The sequence below is a fragment of the Oncorhynchus mykiss genome, chromosome 25 (genome assembly GCF_013265735.2).
Source record: "Oncorhynchus mykiss isolate Arlee chromosome 25, USDA_OmykA_1.1, whole genome shotgun sequence".
NCBI lineage: Eukaryota > Metazoa > Chordata > Actinopteri > Salmoniformes > Salmonidae > Oncorhynchus > Oncorhynchus mykiss.
The window spans coordinates 38,409,550-38,429,482 of NC_048589.1; the positions used below are offsets into that span (position 1 = coordinate 38,409,550).

Consider the following 19,933-nt stretch of genomic DNA (forward strand, 5'->3'; position numbering starts at 1 on the left):
CTTTACTTAAAGCCTGCAGTTAAAATGCTTTATAACCCCTGCCATGATAATGCTTTATAACCCCTGCCGTTATAATGCTTTATAACCCCTGCCGTGATAATGCTTTATAACTCCTGCAGTTATAATGCTTTATAACCCCTGCCGCTATAATGCTTTATAACCCCTACCGTTATAATGCTTTATAACCCCTGTCGTTATAATGCTTTATAACCCCTGCCGTTATAATGCTTTATAACCCCTGCTGTTATAATGCTTTATAACCCCTGCCGTTATAATGCTTTATAACCCCTGCCTTTATAATGCTTTATAACCCCTGCCTTTATAATGCTTTATAACCCCTGCCTTTATAATGCTTTATAACCCCTACCGTTATAATGCTTTATAACCCCTGCCGTTATAATGCTTTATAACCCCTGCCGTTATAATGCTTTATAACCCCTGCCGTTATAATGCTTTATAACCCCTGCCTTTATAATGCTTTATAACCCCTGCTGTTATAATGCTTTATAACCCCTGCCTTTATAATGCTTTATAACCCCTGCCTTTGCACCTATAGTTTTATTTCTGCCAGTAAGAGTTTTGATCAGTAAAATACTCAGGCAAATAGTCTAAAGAGACCTCCAGATAGTCTTGTTTACAGACCCCCCCCCCCCCTTCCGCAAATCACATTGTCACTACTCACCTCTTCACCATGCTAGCTGATGTGTGCTGAGCGTTCTGGCACAATAATAGTTGCCATGCATCACCCAGGTGGGTGCCACACATTGGTGGTGGATGAGGTGAGATTCCCTGTTACTATTTAAAGCACAGTTGGTTGAAAGGCGCTATATACATCCATTAGTATTACTACTGTTACTACATACACTTCCTCCAGTCTGGTTCCATTGAAGGCGTAGGGTTGGATGTCCGTCAGACCGTTGCTGTTCAGCATCCTGCCAAACAACACAGCAGCTAATGGGGATCCATAATAAATACAAATACAGGTGTTCACTAGAGTTACAGCTTCGTCTTTCATCTTCCTAGTTTCTTCTGTTACATACACAGCCATCTGGCCAGAGAGATCAACTGTAGCTAGGTTGCACTGACCTGTTAAACCCTGACATGCTGTAATAGTAATTCTCTGAGAGAACATTTGTGATACCACCTACTAGGACAGAGCTAGTTAGTTAGTTAGTATGTTAACAACCAGAGGAAATGGATCAGGCCAAGCTCCAATAGTATGTACAGCAGAAGTAGATGAAACAATCCACAGTTCACTTACAGGGTGATTTCATTCTCTGAGATCCCATTGAATGAGTTGGCAGGAATTTCTCTGATGAAGAGGTTATCCACAATTTCCCTGAGAGAGAGAGAGAGAGAGAATCAAGTCAAGTCTGTTGGTGAATGTCTGTTCTGATTATTATCTACCAGCCCCAATGTCTGTTGCTGAATGTCTGTTCTGATTATTATCTACCAGCCCTAATGGCCAAACTTTATTGAGCAACACTGTTATTGATGCAATGGCTGGAAACATTTTTTTATATCACTGGCTCAACTACAGATCATATTCTTTCACAAAGAGGAGAAATTCTATGGTGGACGGTGAACAGAGGGAGGGAGCTTTGAATTAGAATAGTCGAATGGTCATCAACCTCCTCATGACGGGATAAATGTGGCGGCAGGTAGCCTAGCTGCTAAGAGCATTGGTCCAGTAAATTTTTATTTTACTAGGCAAGTCAGTTATGAACAAATTCTTATTTGCAATGACGGCCTAGGAACAGTGGGTTAACTGCCTGTTCAGGGGCAGAACGACAGATTTGTACCTTGTCAGTTCGGGGATTCGAACTTGCAACCTTTCGGTTACTAGTCCAATGCTCTAACCACTAGGCTACCCTGCTGCCCCAATGACAGGTCGTTGTCTCGAATCCCCAAGCCGACTAGGTAAAGAATCTCTCCTGTAAGTCGCTCTGGATAGGAACATCTGCTAAATGACTAAAGTCTAAATAAAGGCCAGTCATTTTGGTCAACCATGTTTTTTTTCAAATGCACTCTGTTTGTTAGTTAGCTTGCCAAACAGTTTTAGGATCATAACATTTTGCATGCGGGAAAAGAGTAGGCTACCTTCACTTCAATTAGCTCAAAGTGTATGTTCTTTTTTAATTTTTTTATTTTACCCCTTTTTTCTCCCCAATTTCATGGTATCCAATTGTTGTAGTAGCTACTATCTTGTCTCATTGCTACAAGTCCCGTACGGGCTCGGGAGAGACGAAGGCTGAATGTCATGTGTCCTCCGATACACAACCCAACCAGCCGTACTGCTTCTTAACACAGCGCGCATCCAACCCGGAAGCCAGCCGCACCAATGTGTCGGAGGCTACACCGTGCACCTGGCAACCTTGGCTAGCGCGCACTACGCCCGGCCCGCCACAGGAGTCGCTGGTGCGCGATGAGACAAGGAGATCCCTACCGACCAATCCCTCCCTAACCCCGGACGACGCTAGGCCAATTGTGCGTCGCCCCACGGACCTCCCGGTCGCGGCCGGTTACGACAGAGCCTGGGCGCGAACCCAGGGACTCTGATGGCACAGCTGGCGCTGCAGTACAGCGCCCTTAACCACTGCGCCACCCGGGAGGCCAAAGTGTATGTTCTTATACAGATTTTTTTTTTAATAAAACCTGTATAAACTATATTTATATTATATGACAGTATTAAGTTGGCAATAATTATATTATACCATTTCTGATACATCACTTTTATTATCCTGCATAGTAAAATCAGGATTATGCCTCTACTGCCAATCATTCCAACTTGACCGGTTTGGATTTATGACATAGCCCCTCTAGGAATTTAATAGGATCTCTATGAGATAGAGATACTCCTGGGTCTCTGCACCACGGCCTTTATTTTTACAGTACCTGTCTACAATTGGCTTAAGTGGCTGGAGTAGCAAGACATCAAGACATCGGGACTAGAGGTTGACGCAAAGGGAGTAAAAATAGAATTCCTGTCCCGTCTTGTCAAAAATGAACCAAGACTGTTCTCAGAGCAGATCTGGTTGTAGCTAGATACATTAAGTTGAAGTGGCGTCCTAGACTATTTTGGTATTTTAGCTAACCTTAACCATAACCCTTTTCTTAACCTTAACCTAATGATCCTAACCTGCTGTGTATGCTCATCAAAACCAGCAGGCCTGCCCTGACAGCATTGTGAGTAACCATAGCAACTGCTATGTTTGGCTGCTGTTCAGTTCTCACCAGACAGTAGCCTGCCCTGCACACACAGCTGATAGCAACTATATTACCAGATTTTGGCAATGAAGGCGGGCTGCCTTCTACTTACTCAGAGTCAGATGAACTCATGATATGGCCTTGTGCAATTATCTCCGAGTGTTTTTTGAAGGAACAATTAGGCTTGACCGGAAGCGTTGTTGGTACTAGGAAGAGCTAGCTACGCCGCTTCAGGGCGCGTGTCCCGCTCTCCGGTTGGTATTTAATTAAACCGCTGCTGCATACTCGATTCCTTCATGCCAAAGAAAAACTCTAATACATTTTTGTTAAAACATGACTTTTTCTTTTAAATTGCTTTAATGTTAGTGATGGGTCCTTGGCTGCAACAAGACGCTGCAACATTCACTGACGTAAATTAGTGACTGGCTATAAATTGAGTGAAGAGCGAGGGTAGGGGGAAATGACAATATATATATATTTTTTTATTAAGCCCACTATATTAGGCCTACACAGTTCATTTGTTTCATGAAATGCTCCACACATGACATACAGTATTTCTACATCCCCCATACAGTATTTCTACATCCCCCCCATACAGTATTTCTACATCCCCCCATACAGTATTTCTACACCCCCACACAGTATTTCTACACCCCCCCATACAGTATTTCTACACCCCCCCATACAGTATTTCTACACCCCCCATACAGTATTTCTACACCCCCCATACAGTATTTCTACACCCCCCATACAGTATTTCTACACCCCCCATACAGTATTTCTACACCCCCCATACAGTATTTCTACACCCCCATACAGTATTTCTACATCCCCCCATACAGTATTTCTACACCCCCCATACAGTATTTCTACATCCCCCCCATACAGTATTTCTACACCCCCCATACAGTATTTCTACACCCCCACACAGTATTTCTACACCCCCACACAGTATATCTACACCCCCCATACAGTATTTCTACATCCCCATACAGTATTTCTACACCCCCCATACAGTATTTCTACACCCCCATACAGTATTTCTACACCCCCCCATACAGTATTTCTACACCCCCCATACAGTATTTCTACACCCCCATACAGTATTTCTACACCCCCCATACAGTATTTCTACATCCCCCCCATACAGTATTTCTACACCCCCATACAGTATTTCTACACCCCCCATACAGTATTTCTACATCCCCCCCATTCAGTATTTCTATATCCCCCCATACAGTATATCTACACCCGCCATACAGTATTTCTACATCCCCATACAGTATTTCTACACCCCCCATACAGTATTTCTACACCCCCATACAGTATTTCTACACCCCCCCATACAGTATTTCTACACCCCCCATACAGTATTTCTACACCCCCATACAGTATTTCTACACCCCCCATACAGTATTTCTACATCCCCCCCATACAGTATTTCTACACCCCCATACAGTATTTCTACATCCCCCCCATTCAGTATTTCTATATCCCCCCATACAGTATTTCTACATCCCCCCATACAGTATTTCTACACCCCCCCCCCATACAGTATTTCTATATTCCCCCCATACAGTATTTCTACATCCCCCCATACAGTATTTCTACATCCCCCCCATACAGTATTTCTACACCCCCCATACAGTATTTCTCCATCCCCCCCATACAGTATTTCTACATCCCCCCATACAGTATTTCTACACCCCCCATACAGTATTTCTACACCCCCCCATACAGTATTTCTATATCCCCCCCATACAGTATTTCTACATCCCCCCATACAGTATTTCTACACCCCCCATACAGTATTTCTACACCCCCCATACAGTATTTCTATATCCCCCCCATACAGTATTTCTACACCCCCCCATACAGTATTTCTACATCCCACCCATACAGTATTTCTACACCCCCCCATACAGTATTTCTACACCCCCATACAGTATTTCTACACCCCCCCATACAGTATTTCTACACACCCATACAGTATTTCTACACCCCCCATACAGTATTTCTACACCCCCATACAGTATTTCTACACCCCCCCCATACAGTATTTCTACACCCCCCATACAGTATTTCTACACCCCCATACAGTATTTCTACACCCCCCCATACAGTATTTCTACATCCCCCCATACAGTATTTCTACATCCCCCCATACAGTATTTCTACACCCCCCCATACAGTATTTCTACATCCCCATGCAGTATTTCTACATCCCCCCATACAGTATTTCTACACCCCCCCATACAGTATTTCTATATCCCCCCATACAGTATTTCTACATCCCCCCATACAGTATTTCTACACCCCCCATACAGTATTTCTACACCCCCCATACAGTATTTCTACACCCCCATACAGTATTTCTACACCCCCCATACAGTATTTATACACCCCCCATACAGTATTTCTACACCCCCATACAGTATTTCTACATCCCCCCATACAGTATTTCTACACCCCCCATACAGTATTTCTACATCCCCCCCATACAGTATTTCTACATCCCCACGCAGTATTTCTACACCCCCCCATACAGTATTTCTATATCCCCCCCATACAGTATTTCTACATCCCCCCATACAGTATTTCTACACCCCCCATACAGTATTTCTACACCCCCCATACAGTATTTCTACACCCCCATACAGTATTTCTACATCCCCATACAGTATTTCTACACCCCCCATACAGTATTTCTACATCCCCCCCATACAGTATTTCTACACCCCCATACAGTATTTCTACACATACAGTATTTCTACATCCCCCCCATTCAGTATTTCTATATCCCCCCATACAGAATATCTACACCCGCCATACAGTATTTCTACATCCCCATACAGTATTTCTACACCCCCCATACAGTATTTCTACACCCCCATACAGTATTTCTACACCCCCCATACAGTATTTCTACACCCCCCATACAGTATTTCTACACCCCCATACAGTATTTCTACACCCCCCATACAGTATTTCTACATCCCCCCCATACAGTATTTCTACACCCCCATACAGTATTTCTACACCCCCCATACAGTATTTCTACATCCCCCCCATTCAGTATTTCTATATCCCCCCATACAGTATTTCTACATCCCCCCATACAGTATTTCTACACCCCCCCCCCATACAGTATTTCTATATTCCCCCCATACAGTATTTCTACATCCCCCCATACAGTATTTCTACACCCCCATACAGTATTTCTACACCCCCCATACAGTATTTCTACATCCCCCCCATACAGTATTTCTACACCCCCATACAGTATTTCTACACCCCCCATACAGTATTTCTACATCCCCCCCATTCAGTATTTCTATATCCCCCCATACAGTATTTCTACATCCCCCCATACAGTATTTCTACACCCCCCCCCCATACAGTATTTCTATATTCCCCCCATACAGTATTTCTACATCCCCCCATACAGTATTTCTACATCCCCCCCATACAGTATTTCTACACCCCCCATACAGTATTTCTCCATCCCCCCCATACAGTATTTCTACATCCCCCCATACAGTATTTCTACACCCCCCATACAGTATTTCTACACCCCCCAATACAGTATTTCTACATCCCACCCATACAGTATTTCTACACCCCCCATACAGTATTTCTACACCCCCATACAGTATTTCTACACACCCCCATACAGTATTTCTACACCCCATACAGTATTTCTACACCCCCCATACAGTATTTCTACACCCCCATACAGTATTTCTACACCCCCCATACAGTATTTCTACACCCCCCATACAGTATTTCTACACCCCCATACAGTATTTCTACACCCCCCCATACAGTATTCCTACATCCCCCATACAGTATTTCTACATCCCCATGCAGTATTTCTACATCCCCCCCATAAAGTATTTCTACATCCCCATGCAGTATTTCTACATCCCCCCCATACAGTATTTCTACATCTCCCCCATACAGTATTTCTACATCCCCCCCCATACAGTATTTCTACATCCCCCCATACAGTATTTCTACACCCCCCATACAGTATTTCTACACCCCCCCATACAGTATTTCTATATCCCCCCCATACAGTATTTCTACATCCCCCCATACAGTATTTCTACACCCCCCATACAGTATTTCTACACCCCCCATACAGTATTTCTATATCCCCCCCATACAGTATTTCTACACCCCCCCATACAGTATTTCTACATCCCACCCATACAGTATTTCTACACCCCCCCATACAGTATTTCTACACCCCCATACAGTATTTCTACACCCCCCCATACAGTATTTCTACACACCCATATAGTATTTCTACACCCCCCATACAGTATTTCTACACCCCCATACAGTATTTCTACACCCCCCCATACAGTATTTCTACACCCCCCATACAGTATTTCTACACCCCCATACAGTATTTCTACACCCCCCCATACAGTATTTCTACATCCCCCCATACAGTATTTCTACATCCCCCCATACAGTATTTCTACACCCCCCATACAGTATTTCTACATCCCCATGCAGTATTTCTACATCCCCCCATACAGTATTTCTACACCCCCCCATACAGTATTTCTATATCCCCCCATACAGTATTTCTACATCCCCCCATACAGTATTTCTACACCCCCCATACAGTATTTCTACACCCCCCATACAGTATTTCTACACCCCCATACAGTATTTCTACACCCCCCATACAGTATTTATACACCCCCCATACAGTATTTCTACACCCCCATACAGTATTTCTACATCCCCCCATACAGTATTTCTACACCCCCCATACAGTATTTCTACATCCCCCCCATACAGTATTTCTACATCCCCATGCAGTATTTCTACACCCCCCCATACAGTATTTCTATATCCCCCCCATACAGTATTTCTACATCCCCCCATACAGTATTTCTACACCCCCCATACAGTATTTCTACACCCCCCATACAGTATTTCTACACCCCCCATACAGTATTTCTACACCCCCCATACAGTATTTCTACACCCCCCATACAGTATTTCTACACCCCCATACAGTATTTCTACATCCCCCCATACAGTATTTCTACACCCCCCATACAGTATTTCTACATCCCCCCCATACAGTATTTCTACACCCCCCATACAGTATTTCTACACCCCCACACAGTATTTCTACACCCCCACACAGTATATCTACACCCCCCATACAGTATTTCTACATCCCCATACAGTATTTCTACACCCCCCATACAATATTTCTACACCCCCATACAGTATTTCTACACCCCCCCATGCAGTATTTCTACACCCCCCATACAGTATTTCTACATCCCCCCCATACAGTATTTCTACACCCCCATACAGTATTTCTACACCCCCCATACAGTATTTCTACATCCCCCCCATTCAGTATTTCTATATCCCCCCATACAGTATTTCTACATCCCCCAATACAGTATTTCTACACCCCCCCATACAGTATTTCTATATCCCCCCCATACAGTATTTCTACATCCCCCCATACAGTATTTCTACATCCCCCCCATACAGTATTTCTACACCCCCATACAGTATTTCTCCATCCCCCCATACAGTATTTCTACATCCCCCCATACAGTATTTCTACACCCCCCATACATTATTTCTACAACCCCCCATACAGTTTTTCTATATCCCCCCATACAGTATTTCTACATCCCCCCATACAGTATTTCTACACCCCCCATACAGTATTTCTACACCCCCCAATACAGTATTTCTACATCCCACCCATACAGTATTTCTACACCCCCCATACAGTATTTCTACACCCCCATACAGTATTTCTACACCCCCCCATACAGTATTTCTACATCCCACCCATACAGTATTTCTACACCCCCCATACAGTATTTCTACACCCCCATACAGTATTTCTACACCCCCCCATACAGTATTTCTACACACCCATATAGTATTTCTACACCCCCCATACAGTATTTCTACACCCCCATACAGTATTTCTACACCCCCCCATACAGTATTTCTACACCCCCCATACAGTATTTCTACACCCCCATACAGTATTTCTACAACCCCCATACAGTATTTCTACATCCCCCCATACAGTATTTCTACATCCCCCCATACAGTATTTCTACACCCCCCCATACAGTATTTCTACATCCCCATGCAGTATTTCTACATCCCCCCCCCATACAGTATTTCTACACCCCCCCATACAGTATTTCTACATCTCCCCCATACAGTATTTCTACATCTCCCCCCTCCTCAGTTAAAAACTATTCCTGTACTGCAGATTACTGTGGACTGTTGATCCTGCCATCTCCTGTCCCGATTTTGAATCTAAAAACTTCACACGGATGGGGAAGATACCGTTAGGTGATGGGGACTGTACCGTTAGGTGATGGGGACTGTACTGTTAGGTGATGGGGACTGTACTGTTAGGTGATGGAGACTGCACTGTTAGGTGATGGAGACTGCACTGTTAGGTGATGGAGACTGCACTGTTAGGTGATGGAGACTGCACTGTTAGGTGATGGAGACTGCACTGTTAGGTGATGGGAATTGTACTGTTAGGTGATGGGGACTGCACTGTTAGGTGATGGAGACTGCACTGTTAGGTGATGGAGACTGCACTGTTAGGTGATGGAGACTGCACTGTTAGGTGATGGGAATTGTACTGTTAGGTGATGGGGACCGTACTGTTAGGTGATGGGTACCATACTGTTAGGTAATGGGTACTGTACTGTTAGGTAATGGGTACTGTACTGTTAGGTAATGGGTACTGTACTGTTAGGTGATGGGGACCATACTGTTAGGTAATGGGTACTGTACTGTTAGGTAATGGGTACTGTACTGTTAGGTGATGGGTACTGTACTGTTAGGTGATGGGGACTGTACTGTCAGGTGATGAGGACCATACTGTTAGGTGATGAGGACCATACTGTTAGGTAATGGGGACTGTACTGTTAGGTGATGGGGACCATACTGGCAGGTGATGAGGACCATACTGTTAGGTGATGAGGACTATACTGTTAGGTGATGAGGACTATACTTTAATAACAAGATGATACCTTTTTATTCATAATTAATTTCCTATAAATAACCCTTTCATCTGATGCCCATCATTTGTCTCATCGCAGCACTCTTCCTATTTCTGTCTGTATGCGTTTCACACTCGCACACACACACACACACACACACACACACACACACACACACACACACACACACACACACACACACACACACACACACACACACACACACACAAAGGGAAAAAAGAGGGGCACAAAGGCTGGGCAATTAGATGTCCATTATGGGTCATTTTTCTCAATGGAGAAGATTGTCTTGATATTTTTCTCTTTCATGTCTTATGTTATCAAGGGCAGAACATTTCAAACATGGTGGTGGTGGTGATGGTAGTTGTGATGGTGGTGATGGTGTTGATGGTGGTGGTGAGGTTGGTGGTGATGATTGTGATGGTGGTCGTGGTGGTGGTGATGGTGGTGCTGATGGTGGTGATGGTGATGATGGTGGTGATGATGGTGGTGGTGGTCCTGTCTCAGCCTCCAGTATTTATGCTGCAGTAGTTTATGTGTCGGGGGGCTAGGGTCAGTTTGTTATATCTGGAGTACTTCTCCTGTCCTATTCGGTGTCCTGTGTGAATCTAAGTGTGCGTTCTCTAATTCTCTCCTTCTCTCTTTCTTTCTCTCTTTCGGAGGACCTGAGCCCTAGGACCATGCCCCAGGACTACCTGACATGATGACTCCTTGCTGTCCCCAGTCCACCTGGCCATGCTGCTGCTCCAGTTCCAACTGACCTGAGCCCTAGGACCATGCCCCAGGACTACCTGACATGATGACTCCTTGCTGTCCCCAGTCCACCTGACCGTGCTGCTGCTCCAGTTTCAACTGTTCTGCCTTATTATTATTCGACCATGCTGGTCATTTATGAACATTTGAACATCTTGGCCATGTTCTGTTATAATCTCCACCCGGCACAGCCAGAAGAGGACTGGCCACCCCACATAGCCTGGTTCCTTTCTAGGTTTCTTCCTAGGTTCTGGCCTTTCTAGGGAGTTTTTCCTAGCCACCGTGCTTCTACACCTGCATTGCTTGCTGTTTGGGGTTTTAGGCTGGGATTCTGTACAGCACTTTGAGATATCAGCTGATGTACGAAGGGCTATATAAATACATTTGATTTGATTTGATTTTGGTAGTGGTTGTGATGGTGGAAATGATGGGGGTGGTGATGATGGTGGTGAAGTTGGTGATGATGGTATTGGTGGTGATGATGGTGGTGGTGAGGATGGTGGTGGTGGTAGGGGTGGTGGTTGTGATGGTGGTAATGATGGGAGTGGTGGTAATGGTGGTGGTGGTGATGGGAGTGGTGGTAATGGTGGTGGTGGTGATGGTGGTGTTGTGATGGTGGTGGTGATGGTGGTGATGGTGGTGATGATGGTGGTGATGATGGTGGTGGTGGTGGTTGTGATGGTGGAAATGATGGGAGTGGTAATGATGGTGGTGATGGTGGTGGTGGTGATGATGGTGGTGGAGATTATGGTATTGCTGGTGATGGTGGTGATGATGGTGGTGGTAGTGGTTGTGATGGTGGAAATGATAGGAGTGGTGATGATGATGGTGGTGATGGTGGTATTGGTGGTGATAATGGTGATGGTGGTGGTGATTGTGGTGGTGATGGTGGTATTGGTGGTGATGATGGTGGTGGTGGTGATGGTGGTGATAATGGTGATGTTGGTGGTGGGGATGGTGATGATGGTGCTGGTGGTGGTTGTGATGGGGTTAATGATGGGGCGGTGATGATAGTGGTGATGGTAGTGGTGATGGTGCTGCTGATGATAGTGGTGGTGGTGATGATGGTGGTGGTGATGATGGTGGTGGTGGTGATGATGACGGCGGTGGTTGTGATGGTGGAAATGATGGAAGTGGTGATGATGGGGGTGGTGATGATGGCGGTGATGGTGGTGACGATGGTGGTGGTTATTGTGGTGGTGTTGGAATTGGTGGTTATGATGGTAGTGGTTGTGACGGGTGTGATGGTGGTGGTGACGAGGATGGTGGTGGTGGTGATGATGGTGATGTTGGTGGTGGGGGTGGTGATGATGGTGCTGGTGGTGGTTGTGATGGGGATAATGATGTGAGTGGTGATGATGGCGGTGATGGTGGTGACGATGGTGGTGGTTATTGTGGTGGTGTTGGAATTGGTGGTTATGATGGTAGTGGTTGTGATTGGTGTGATGGTGGTGGTGACGAGGATGGTGGTGGTGGTGATGATGGTGGTGCTGGTGGTGATGGTGCTGCTGATGATGGTGGTGGTGGTGGTGGTGATGGTATTGGTGGTAATGATGATGGTGGTGATGATGGTATTGGTGGTGATGATGGTGGTTTTAATGGTGGTGCTGGTGATGGTGGTATTGATGGTGATGGTGGTGGTGATGATGATGGTATTGGTGGTGATGGTGGGGATGATGGTGGTGATGATGGTGGTGAATGTGATGGTATTGGTTGTGATGGTGATGGTGGTGGTGATGATGGTGGTTGTGGTGAGGATGGTGGTGGTGGGGGTGGTGATGATGGTGGTGATGATGGTTGATTTGGTGGTGGGGGTGGTAATGATGGTGCTGGTGGTGGTTGTGATGGGGATAATGATGGGAGTGGTGATGATGGGATGGTGATGATGGTGGGCTGGTGGTGGTTGTGGTGAGGATGGTGGTGGTGGGGGTGGTGATGGTGCTGCTGGTGATGGTGATGATGGTGGTGGTGGTGATGGTGTGGTGATGGTGATGGTGATGGTATTGGTGGTGGTGGTGATGATGATGATGATGGTAGTGGTGGTGGTGGAAATTATTGGAGTGGTGATGATGGGGGTTGCGATGATGGTGGTGATGATGGTATTGGTGGTGATGACGGTGGTGGTGATGGTGTTGGTATTGGTGGTGATGACGATGCTGGTGGTTGTGATGATGGTTTTGGTGGTGATGATGGTGGTGGTGATGTTGGTGGTGGTGATGGTATTGGTGGTGATGATGGTGGTGGTGATGGTGGTGATGATGGTGATGGTATTGGTGGTGGTGATGGTATTGGTGGTGATGATGGTGGTGGTGGTGGTGATGGTATTGGTGGTGATAATGGTGACGATGCTGGTGGTTGTGATGATGGTATTGGTGGTGATTATGGTGATGGTGGTGGTTTTGGTGGTGAGGATGATGGTATTGGTGGTGATGGTGGTTGTGATGGTGGAAATGGTGGGAGTTGTGATGATGGGGGTGGAGATGAGGGTGGTGATGATGATATTGGTGGTGAGTGATGATGGTGGTGATGGTGGTGTTGATGGTGATGATGGTGGTGATGGTGGTATTGGTTGTGATGGTGGTGATGGTGGTGATGGTATTGGTGATGGTATTGGTGATGGTATTGGTGGTGATGGATTTGGTGGTTGTGATGGTGGACATGATGGGAGTGGTGATGATGGGGGTGGTGATGATGGTGGTGATGGTGGTGATAATGGTATTGGTGGTGATGATGTTGGTGATGGTGGTTGTGGTGATGATGGTGGTGATGGTGGTGATGTTGGTGGTCGGGGTGGTGATGATGGCGTTGGTGGTGGTTGTGATGGGGATAATGATGGGAGTGGTGATGATGGGGTGGTGATGATGGTGGTGCTGGTGGTGATGGTGGTAGTGATGGTGCTGCTGATGATGGTGGTGGTGATGTTGGTGTTGGTGATGGTATTGGTGGTGATGATGGTGGTGGTGATGGTGGTGATGGTATTGGTTGTGATGATGGTGTTGGTGGTGATGATGACTGTGGTGGTGATTATGGTGATGGTGTTGGTTTTGGTGGTGATGGTGGTGATGATGTTGGTATTGGTGGTGATGGTGGTTGTGATGGTGGAAATGGTGGGAGTTGTGATGATGAGGGTGGAGATGAGGGTGGTGATGATGATATTGGTAGTGAGTGATGATGGTGGTGATGGTGGTGTTGATGGTGATGATGGTGGTGATGGTGGTATTGGTTGTGATGGTGGTGATGGATTTGGTGGTGATGGCTATTGGTGTTGTTGGTGGTATTTGTGGTGATGGTGTTCGTGGTGGTATTGGTGGTGGTGGTTGTGACGGTGGACATGATGGGAGTGGTGATGATGGGGGTGGTGATGATGGTGGTGATGATTGTATTAGTGATGATGATGATGGTGGTGATGATATTGGTGGTGATGGTGGTGGTGATGGGGGTGATGTTGATGGTGGTGGTGATGATGATGGTATTGGTGGTGATGGTGGTAATGATGGTGGTGGTTGTGATGGGGATAATGATGGGAGTGGTGATGATGGGGTGGTGATGATGGTGGTGCTGGTGGTGATGGTGGTAGTGATGGTGCTGCTGATGATGGTGGTGGTGATGATATTGGTGGTGATGGTGGTGGTTTTGGTGGTGATGATGATGGTATTGGTGGTGATGATGGTGGTGATGGCAATGGTATTTGTATAATGGTGCTGGTGGTTGTGATGGTGGAAATGATGGGGGTGGTGATGATGGTGGTGATGGTATTGATGGTGGGTGGTGATGGTGGTGGAGATGATGGTTTTGGTGGTGGTTGTGATGGTGGAAATAATGGGAGTGGGGATGATGTTGGTGGGGGTGATGGTGGTGGTGATGGTGGTGTTGATGGTATTGGTGGTGGTGATGGTGGTGATGGTATTGGTGGTGATGATGGTGGTGATGGTTGTTGTGATGGTGGTGATGGTGGAGATGATGGTGGTGGTTGTGATGGTGGAAATTATGGGAGTGGTGATGATGGGGATGGTGATGATGGTGGTGGTTGTGATGTTGGAAATGGTAGGAGTGGTGATGATGGGGTGGTGATGATGGTGGTGATGGTATTGGTGATGATGATGGTGGTTATGGTTGTTGTGATGGTGGTGGTGATGGTATTGGTTGTGATGGTAGTGGTGATGATGTTGGAAATGGTGGTAGTGGTGATGATGGTGGTGATGGTGGTGGTGGTGATGATGGTGGTGGAGATTATGGTATTGCTGGTGATGGTGGTGATGATGGTGGTGGTAGTGGTTGTGATGGTGGAAATGATAGGAGTGGTGATGATGATGGTGGTGATGGTGGTATTGGTGGTGATAATGGTGATGGTGGTGGTGATTGTGGTGGTGATGGTGGTATTGGTGGTGATGATGGTGGTGGTGGTGATGGTGGTGATAATGGTGATGTTGGTGGTGGGGATGGTGATGATGGTGCTGGTGGTGGTTGTGATGGGGTTAATGATGGGGCGGTGATGATAGTGGTGATGGTAGTGGTGATGGTGCTGCTGATGATAGTGGTGGTGGTGATGATGGTGGTGGTGATGATGGTGGTGGTGGTGATGATGACGGCGGTGGTTGTGATGGTGGAAATGATGGAAGTGGTGATGATGGGGGTGGTGATGATGGCGGTGATGGTGGTGACGATGGTGGTGGTTATTGTGGTGGTGTTGGAATTGGTGGTTATGATGGTAGTGGTTGTGATTGGTGTGATGGTGGTGGTGACGAGGATGGTGGTGGTGGTGATGATGGTGGTGCTGGTGGTGATGGTGCTGCTGATGATGGTGGTGGTGGTGGTGGTGATGGTATTGGTGGTAATGATGATGGTGGTGATGATGGTATTGGTGGTGATGATGGTGGTTTTAATGGTGGTGCTGGTGATGGTGGTATTGATGGTGATGGTGGTGGTGATGATGATGGTATTGGTGGTGATGGTGGGGATGATGGTGGTGATGATGGTGGTGAATGTGATGGTATTGGTTGTGATGGTGATGGTGGTGGTGATGATGGTGGTTGTGGTGAGGATGGTGGTGGTGGGGGTGGTGCTGATGGTGGTGATGATGGTTGATTTGGTGGTGGGGGTGGTAATGATGGTGCTGGTGGTGGTTGTGATGGGGATAATGATGGGAGTGGTGATGATGGGATGGTGATGATGGTGGGCTGGTGGTGGTTGTGGTGAGGATGGTGGTGGTGGGGGTGGTGATGGTGCTGCTGGTGATGGTGATGATGGTGGTGGTGGTGATGGTGTGGTGATGGTGATGGTGATGATATTGGTGGTGGTGGTGATGATGATGATGATGGTAGTGGTGGTGGTGGAAATTATTGGAGTGGTGATGATGGGGGTTGCGATGATGGTGGTGATGATGGTATTGGTGGTGATGACGGTGGTGGTGATGGTGTTGGTATTGGTGGTGATGACGATGCTGGTGGTTGTGATGATGGTTTTGGTGGTGATGATGGTGGTGGTGATGTTGGTGGTGGTGATGGTATTGGTGGTGATGATGGTGGTGGTGATGGTGGTGATGATGGTGATGGTATTGGTGGTGGTGATGGTATTGGTGGTGATGATGGTGGTGGTGGTGGTGATGGTATTGGTGGTGATAATGGTGACGATGCTGGTGGTTGTGATGATGGTATTGGTGGTGATTATGGTGATGGTGGTGGTTTTGGTGGTGAGGATGATGGTATTGGTGGTGATGGTGGTTGTGATGGTGGAAATGGTGGGAGTTGTGATGATGGGGGTGGAGATGAGGGTGGTGATGATGATATTGGTGGTGAGTGATGATGGTGGTGATGGTGGTGTTGATGGTGATGATGGTGGTGATGGTGGTATTGGTTGTGATGGTGGTGATGGTGGTGATGGTATTGGTGATGGTATTGGTGATGGTATTGGTGGTGATGGATTTGGTGGTTGTGATGGTGGTGTGATGGGAGTGGTGATGATGGGGGTGGTGATGATGGTGGTGATGGTGGTGATAATGGTATTGGTGGTGATGATGTTGGTGATGGTGGTTGTGGTGATGATGGTGGTGATGGTGGTGATGATGGTGGTCGGGGTGGTGATGATGGCGTTGGTGGTGGTTGTGATGGGGATAATGATGGGAGTGGTGATGATGGGGTGGTGATGATGGTGGTGCTGGTGGTGATGGTGGTAGTGATGGTGCTGCTGATGATGGTGGTGGTGATGTTGGTGTTGGTGATGGTATTGGTGGTGATGATGGTGGTGGTGATGGTGGTGATGGTATTGGTTGTGATGATAGTGCTGGTGGTGATGATGACTGTGGTGGTGATTATGGTGATGGTGTTGGTTTTGGTGGTGATGGTGGTGATGATGTTGGTATTGGTGGTGATGGTGGTTGTGATGGTGGAAATGGTGGGAGTTGTGATGATGAGGGTGGAGATGAGGGTGGTGATGATGATATTGGTAGTGAGTGATGATGGTGGTGATGGTGGTGTTGATGGTGATGATGGTGGTGATGGTGGTATTGGTTGTGATGGTGGTGATGGATTTGGTGGTGGTGGTGGTGATGGTATTGGTGGTGATAATGGTGACGATGCTGGTGGTTGTGATGATGGTATTGGTGGTGATTATGGTGATGGTGGTGGTTTTGGTGGTGAGGATGATGGTATTGGTGGTGATGGTGGTTGTGATGGTGGAAATGGTGGGAGTTGTGATGATGGGGGTGGAGATGAGGGTGGTGATGATGATATTGGTGGTGAGTGATGATGGTGGTGATGGTGGTGTTGATGGTGATGATGGTGGTGATGGTGGTATTGGTTGTGATGGTGGTGATGGTGGTGATGGTATTGGTGATGGTATTGGTGATGGTATTGGTGGTGATGGATTTGGTGGTTGTGATGGTGGACATGATGGGAGTGGTGATGATGGGGGTGGTGATGATGGTGGTGATGGTGGTGATAATGGTATTGGTGGTGATGATGTTGGTGATGGTGGTTGTGGTGATGATGGTGGTGATGGTGGTGATGTTGGTGGTCGGGGTGGTGATGATGGCGTTGGTGGTGGTTGTGATGGGGATAATGATGGGAGTGGTGATGATGGGGTGGTGATGATGGTGGTGCTGGTGGTGATGGTGGTAGTGATGGTGCTGCTGATGATGGTGGTGGTGATGTTGGTGTTGGTGATGGTATTGGTGGTGATGATGGTGGTGGTGATGGTGGTGATGGTATTGGTTGTGATGATGGTGCTGGTGGTGATGATGACTGTGGTGGTGATTATGGTGATGGTGTTGGTTTTGGTGGTGATGGTGGTGATGATGTTGGTATTGGTGGTGATGGTGGTTGTGATGGTGGAAATGGTGGGAGTTGTGATGATGAGGGTGGAGATGAGGGTGGTGATGATGATATTGGTAGTGAGTGATGATGGTGGTGATGGTGGTGTTGATGGTGATGATGGTGGTGATGGTGGTATTGGTTGTGATGGTGGTGATGGATTTGGTGGTGATGGCTATTGGTGGTGTTGGTGGTATTTGTGGTGATGGTGTTCGTGGTGGTATTGGTGGTGGTGGTTGTGACGGTGGACATGATGGGAGTGGTGATGATGGGGGTGGTGATGATGGTGGTGATGATTGTATTAGTGATGATGATGGTGGTGATGATATTGGTGGTGATGGTGGTGGTGATGGGGGTGATGTTGATGGTGGTGGTGATGATGATGGTATTGGTGGTGATGGTGGTAATGATGGTGGTGGTTGTGATGGGGATAATGATGGGAGTGGTGATGATGGGGTGGTGATGATGGTGGTGCTGGTGGTGATGGTGGTAGTGATGGTGCTGCTGATGATGGTGGTGGTGATGATATTGGTGGTGATGGTGGTGGTTTTGGTGGTGATGATGATGGTATTGGTGGTGATGATGGTGGTGATGGCAATGGTATTTGTATAATGGTGCTGGTGGTTGTGATGGTGGAAATGATGGGGGTGGTGATGATGGTGGTGATGGTATTGATGGTGGGTGGTGATGGTGGTGGAGATGATGGTTTTGGTGGTGGTTGTGATGGTGGAAATAATGGGAGTGGGGATGATGTTGGTGGGGGTGATGGTGGTGGTGATGGTGGTGTTGATGGTATTGGTGGTGGTGATGGTGGTGATGGTATTGGTGGTGATGATGGTGGTGATGGTTGTTGTGATGGTGGTGATGGTGGAGATGATGGTGGTGGTTGTGATGGTGGAAATTATGGGAGTGGTGATGATGGGGATGGTGATGATGGTGGTGGTTGTGATGTTGGAAATGGTAGGAGTGGTGATGATGGGGTGGTGATGATGGTGGTGATGGTATTGGTGATGATGATGGTGGTTATGGTTGTTGTGATGGTGGTGGTGATGGTATTGGTTGTGATGGTAGTGGTGATGATGTTGGAAATGGTGGTAGTGGTGATGATGGTGGTGATGGTGGTGGTGGTGATGATGGTGGTGGAGATTATGGTATTGCTGGTGATGGTGGTGATGATGGTGGTGGTAGTGGTTGTGATGGTGGAAATGATAGGAGTGGTGATGATGATGGTGGTGATGGTGGTATTGGTGGTGATAATGGTGATGGTGGTGGTGATTGTGGTGGTGATGGTGGTATTGGTGGTGATGATGGTGGTGGTGGTGATGGTGGTGATAATGGTGATGTTGGTGGTGGGGATGGTGATGATGGTGCTGGTGGTGGTTGTGATGGGGTTAATGATGGGGCGGTGATGATAGTGGTGATGGTAGTGGTGATGGTGCTGCTGATGATAGTGGTGGTGGTGGTGGTGATGATGACGGCGGTGGTTGTGATGGTGGAAATGATGGAAGTGGTGATGATGGGGGTGGTGATGATGGCGGTGATGGTGGTGACGATGGTGGTGGTTATTGTGGTGGTGTTGGAATTGGTGGTTATGATGGTAGTGGTTGTGACGGGTGT

The 19,933-nt window shown here is 47.0% G+C and overlaps 1 protein-coding gene across 1 annotated transcript in view; it reads right to left on the bottom strand.

The window, feature by feature from the left end:
- The window catches only part of LOC110504248 (thyrotropin receptor-like), a 51,649-nt gene that overhangs the window by 20,724 nt on the left and 10,992 nt on the right, over nt 1–19,933 (bottom strand). Inside the window, exons 5-6 of the mRNA XM_036962736.1 lie at nt 1,262–1,339; nt 864–932 (exon numbers count right to left, since the gene is read on the bottom strand). Coding sequence (XP_036818631.1) covers nt 864–932; nt 1,262–1,339 — 147 coding nt within the window. The remainder of the gene's footprint in view (nt 1–863; nt 933–1,261; nt 1,340–19,933) is intronic.